General features: G+C 47.2%; 1 protein-coding gene across 1 annotated transcript; it reads left to right on the forward strand.

Annotated features, from left to right (window-relative positions):
- Positions 1 to 2,492: 2,492 nt before the first annotated feature.
- Positions 2,493 to 6,102, forward strand: LOC119294573 (tubulin beta-8 chain-like). Its single transcript, XM_037572776.1, has 3 exons — positions 2,493 to 2,991; positions 4,803 to 5,072; positions 5,147 to 6,102. Exons 1-3 carry the CDS (start codon positions 2,598 to 2,600, stop codon positions 5,818 to 5,820), a joined length of 1,338 nt encoding a protein of 445 aa, XP_037428673.1. The 5' UTR covers positions 2,493 to 2,597; the 3' UTR covers positions 5,821 to 6,102.
- The last annotated feature ends 218 nt before the right edge of the window (positions 6,103 to 6,320 follow it).

Below are 6,320 nucleotides of genomic sequence, written 5' to 3' on the forward strand. Positions count from 1 at the left end.
CAAAGCCAAACATTGATCAAGATTTGTGGGAGTCACTGGTAAATCGAAAGCACATTGAATAACTCCCCAAATGTATCTTGAAACTGAACATCCAAAAAATAGGTGATCAATAGATTTATTATGCATGCAAAAAAAAAACACTTCTTCTCACCAAACCATCCATGATGGAGGAGACTATACCTGTTTAATATGCTATTCTTAAAATCAACCATGAGAAAACTCGAATTCTAGGTGGAATCTTAAATTTTCACAAGAAACGGCACCCATCTACCGGTACATGTGAATACATTTGTTTGTAAAAGGATTTGACAGTAAAACCCTCGATGGGATTAGGCACCCAAATCAAAGTATCTCTAGAGAGAAGTCAGACAAGAGTGTTCTAAGAGCAATTATCTGCTCCAAATAAACTCCACACATGGATCTTCTTAATTCTAGACATTCGCAATAACTCGAGACCACTTGATCTACAGTAACATTATGAGAAAACGTAATAGAATAAAGTCTATCAAATTTCACAGGAAAAATTTGGCCCCCATCCGCGGATCCTCCCAATACCTGGTAGATTTCCAAGGTTAAGAACGCCCACTCCTCCTAATTTTTTAGGGAGACATATTGTCTCCCAATTGACTATGTGATAGTTTTTAACATTATCCTCCTCCTGCCACAACTACGTTTTCATACAGTAATTAAACCTATTTACTACTCCTCTAGGAATTTGATAAAAGGAAAGCATGAACAGAGGTTTATTACTGAGAGATGCAATTAACAAAGCTAGTCTAGCTCCAATGAATAGTAGCTTACCTTACCAACATCCAAGTTTCTTCTCCTTGTTGTTTTCTGCTAGAATCCAGTCTTTATTAAAAGGTAGAACACTACTAACAGGAATGCAAAGATACTCAATAGGCATTTGAGTTGCACGACAAGTAAAAATGTCCTCATAAATCTGTTGGCTTTGAACAGAATCTCCAAAGCAAAATACTTCATTTTTTTAAAGTTCATTTTAAGCCTAGAGAGCTGTTAGAAAAGAGAGAGAACAAATTTTAAATTCGTAGCATTGACTTCTCCATACCCCAAAAGAAATAATGTGTCATCTGCATATTGCAAAATGGCATATTTCTCATGTAGTTTAGGAGCCATCCATTTGACCAAACCTACATCCTATCCATTGTGAATCAAATAAGCTAAAGCATGGGAGGTGGGGTGGGTGATGCATGCAACTCGGCCAAAAGTTGGCATGCATAGACCCCAGTGTAACGATTAAAGGTTAATGACATAAACTAGTACATCAATCTTGAAATAAATGGATGACCGCATGCATGTGTGCCCCTGCGAGTTTCCATGCAATTAAGCTGGCTCAAACCAGTAGGCGTCTTGTTTAGGGTAGGGGGCATAGCCCACCATGGCCCTAGGGAAGCTCCGTCATTGCACACAAGTAACACCTCCTTAAGTGCCGGAGTCATAGGCAAAGCGTGATGATGAGAGAAGTGATTGACCAGTCGGCATGACAAGACATGATTACTCAGTGAAAGAGAGAGATATACATAGACAGTGTAAAACACACTGGTGGTTCTAAAAGTATTGTAGACATGTGAGTTGGATCCTATAAGTAGGAATACGTATTGCCTGACCTAGCAACGTGACAAGTTGATTGAAGCCACATAGGCAATATTTCACGAAACTCCCTGGAACACTCTTCTATAATTTCCTGATCCCCAATGCTTCGATGGTACTTCCTTACCCCTCTTGTTGGCCTTCATGGGGCTCGCGCCTTGGGCCTTGACCCTCATGGTCCTGGTCGGTTGCATGTAGTTGGGCGTCATTGGCATGCTATCCATCTCACTCGTGTCCGTGTCTCTCGCTCTCAGGCTTAGCGTTATCAATAGCTCCCTCGAGTGCACACTCATATACCACAGCGATACCTCCTTGCCACCGCCACACCCACTTCGTGGTGCTCCTGGCTACTCCGAAGGCGCTCTGGTAGCAAGCTTGACACCCAGTGGAGCGGGCCCGCCCCTCGGGCTTGGCGCAAGGTGGGTCTTGTCATTGCCTCCGTCCATTTACATGTAGGTGCGTATCAAATTCTCTATTTTGGTTAGTTGTTGGCACGTGTTAAAAAGACGCGCTCGGGAATCATGTGTGCATTATGGTCACATTGTGGTACATAACCGGGCCGTTTCCCTTTCCATCCCACAAACGGAAATACTACCAAATTCTTACGGATTACATGGTACATTGTGGCCAATTTTGTGATCGAAACTAGAAATGAGCAAACCAACATGTCATCAAAACTGCATAATAATAGCTAGCAAAAAAAATTAAAAAAACAGCAATGGAACAGTTGGCCCATACATACAACCTGTAGTAATAACTGCAGAAAGTGGCGAGCAGCGCAAGAGGGAGGGGGTGGGGTGGGGTCGGGACGTCGGTTACCTGGAAACGCGGCATATAGACGCGCGCCCACGACCCGTCCGTCCCACCCGCTTCCCTTCTCGCCCCCCTCCCCTCCCTCCCTCCCACGTTCCCTCGCCCCCGCTCCACAAACCAACCCAAGAACAGCCACCCGGCGACGCGACGCGACGCAACCCGATCGACGCAAGATGAGGGAGATCCTGCACATCCAGGGCGGGCAATGCGGCAACCAGATCGGCGCCAAGTTCTGGGAGGTGATCTGCGGGGAGCACGGCGTCGACCCCACCGGCCAGTACACCGGCAGCGCCCCCGAGCAGCTCGAGCGCATGGACGTCTACTTCAACGAGGCCGGCGGCAACCGCTACGTGCCCCGCGCCGTCCTCATGGACCTCGAGCCCGGCACCATGGACTCGCTCCGCTCCGGCCCCATCGGCGCCATCTTCCGCCCGGACAACTTCGTCTACGGCCAGTCCGGCGCCGGCAACAACTGGGCCAAGGGCCACTACACCGAGGGCGCCGAGCTCATCGACTCCGTCCTCGACGTCGTGCGCAAGGAGGCCGAGAACTCCGACTGCCTCCAAGGTATATCATCAAACGCCCCTCCCTCCCTCGCATTCTTTTCTCTTCCTTCAGTTTTCTCTGCATTTCTCTGGATCTGTTTCTGGAACAGAATCGGCCATCGTGACATCGTTAGCACTTCGATCGTAACTGTATATTCATTTAGTTGTAAAATTCCCTAGATCATAGTGGAGAATGCGATCCGGAATTTACCAGATTATTACCGTGGAACGGTATCGTTTTTGGTCTAAATTATCGGAACCGTGGGATCGAAAATGTTTGATGCTGTTGCTTGTTCTTCTCCTCTTGTTAATTAAGGCCAGAATTATATTCTCATTAATTAGACTCTGCTGTCTTCCAGCAGAGTGCCAGAGTGGTATGTTTCATGGTAATTAAACACTAAACAACTCTGCCAACTTGGCAGCATTTACAAGCAGTCCGGGATCCAACATGATTGTGATTCGGCGCTCCCAGTTGGGGTCTATAATTTGCCGGTCCAGCATCGTTCAGTTGATGGATCGCGTGATTCATCTTTACCATTTGGTGAACATAATTTTTTGACATCGATAGATGACAAGTACTAACTGGGCAAATCAATAACCGTAGTACCATTCTACCCCTGATTTAATCGTTGATTATTTCAGTACTGACACGCCACACGGCATTATTTCACCTGTTCAAATAATGCGCTTATCGTTATATATTGCCTGATTTGATTTCCAATGGCAATTATATGCTTTTGGGATCAAGGTGTGGCTGGGAAATTAAAGAGTAACACATATGTAGTGCTTACCTGGCTTCAAGTTGAGGGCTGATTTCCCCGCAAAAAAAAAAAAAAACTTGAGGGCTGATTTTTTCAGTTCAATAAAGCCAGCAACTGCTAGAAAACTGTTGCTAAGTAAGGATGTCAGTTGTTAAGGTTCTGAAATTATGCTAGATTTGAAATCTTCTTTCACGACATTAGCTGCATCATTGCTTATGTTGTCTGCATGCCATCTGTCCCCTTGAGGGCCGGGAAGGACCCAGCATTTGAATCCATTTTGAGGCATGCGTCGCAAATTCACCTAGCCATCGACTATTCGTTTTTTTGAAAAGTGAACTTAAAAATAGTGCTAACAAATTCAGGTGTCCAAGAACTTGCACTTTTCGGTCAAGACACGACCACCTCAATGCCAATATACATCCAATTTGTTCGCATCGCATCACATGTCGCCATCTTCTTTTTGCTGGTGAAGGGTGATATTGATGCGATCATCACAACACTAACAATGTAGCACTACATGTATATATCATGCGGGTGATTACCGACAATGCTGTACGACCTAATTAACAGCGCATGAAAGGCGGTATCAAGGAACGGCATACTGTCGGTGTTGGCTGCATCGAATGGGACACCCAGACAGGCTGTTGGCGCCAGACCCAGTGGACGGATGGTTGTTGGTTAGATCCGTAGATGCGGTTTTGCTTGCTTGATTAGTTTGTTAATTATGTGTACTTGAATGGCTAAGTTCAGATTTATATATGAGATGAGATTTGTGGATTTTAGTACACCTAACCTAATCATAAATTCATAATCATAGCCAGCAGAATAAAGAAAAATAGTACTACTGATTTTCAGTAATAATGTACAACTAGGCACATGATGTAGGACCAGTGGAGATGTTTTCCATTATTAGTACCCTGATTGGATTGGAGTAGTTAGTCTGTCTTGTTATCAAGTTTTTTTGACAGGGAAACTGAGACATGGTCGGGTTAGGAAACCTGAACATTTCTTCAGTCCAGTGAGTACGACCTCTCCTGAAATGAATTGCTAACCAGCATTGCTCCGTGGGCAGGTTTCCAAGTATGCCACTCTCTTGGCGGAGGCACTGGTTCGGGCATGGGCACGCTGCTCATCTCCAAGATCCGGGAGGAGTACCCTGACCGCATGATGCTCACCTTCTCCGTGTTCCCGTCGCCCAAGGTGTCCGACACGGTGGTGGAGCCCTACAACGCGACGCTGTCGGTGCACCAGCTTGTCGAGAACGCCGACGAGTGCATGGTCCTCGACAACGAGGCCCTCTACGACATCTGCTTCCGCACCCTCAAGCTCACCAACCCTTCCTGTAAGCTCCCACCCCCCTGATCCATTCGAAACCAAATGAATTGAACTTGTTAAACTCATTGATGCATGATGCAGTCGGTGACCTGAACCACCTCATCTCGGCGACGATGAGCGGCGTCACGTGCTGCCTGCGGTTTCCAGGGCAGCTCAACTCGGACCTCCGGAAGCTGGCAGTGAACCTGATCCCGTTCCCCAGGTTGCACTTCTTCATGGTCGGGTTCGCGCCGCTCACGTCCAGGGGATCGCAGCAGTACCGCGCGCTCACGGTGCCGGAGCTGACGCAGCAGATGTGGGACGCCAAGAACATGATGTGCGCGGCCGACCCGCGCCACGGCCGCTACCTCACGGCGTCCGCCATGTTCAGAGGCAAGATGAGCACCAAGGAGGTGGACGAGCAGATGATGAACGTGCAGAACAAGAACTCCTCCTACTTCGTCGAGTGGATCCCCAACAACGTCAAGTCCAGCGTCTGCGACATCCCGCCCGTGGGGCTCGCCATGTCCTCCACCTTCGTCGGCAACTCCACCTCCATCCAGGAGATGTTCCGCAGGGTCAGCGAACAGTTCACCGCCATGTTCCGCCGCAAGGCCTTCCTCCACTGGTACACCAGCGAGGGCATGGACGAGATGGAGTTCACCGAGGCCGAGAGCAACATGAACGACCTCGTCGCAGAGTACCAGCAGTACCAGGACGCCACCGCCGAGGAGGACTACGAGGAGGAGGAGGAGCCAGCCGCCGACCAACCATGATCATCCCTTCTCTTCGTTCGTCTCCCTTTCCATGCGTGCGTACGTCGGTTTGATTTGTGCAGCTGCCAATCGAGTTCAGGAGGGTCGCCATATATACATATATCTACTCTTCACCATGTCAAGTTAGTACCTAGTAGTATTATGTACCGTAATATCTTGTCGTCGTGTTTGCCTGTATTAATTTGTATGTATGCTTGTTTCGTGCTACCTTTATATATTCGTCGTCATCTTCGAACCTTTCTTTACTCGCCATCTTTATGTCAGGTTACTTACAATTTGTTTGCTTGGGGTTACTCATGTCTTCTCTTGTAGTAGTATATGCTATACTATGTTAGTAGGAATATGTCTACTTAAATCATGGAAAACCTTCGCAATGTTGTAGATGACCGCAGGGTTGCATCTGTTTCTGAGGTTTATGAGGAAAAAGACATGGATATTGATCCAAAGAACAATACAAATGTCGTTGATGGTGTCGTTGATCCAGACCTGAGCAGGAAAAG

Source organism: Triticum dicoccoides, chromosome 4B, assembly GCF_002162155.2.
Source record: "Triticum dicoccoides isolate Atlit2015 ecotype Zavitan chromosome 4B, WEW_v2.0, whole genome shotgun sequence".
Classification (NCBI taxonomy): Eukaryota; Viridiplantae; Streptophyta; class Magnoliopsida; order Poales; family Poaceae; genus Triticum; species Triticum dicoccoides.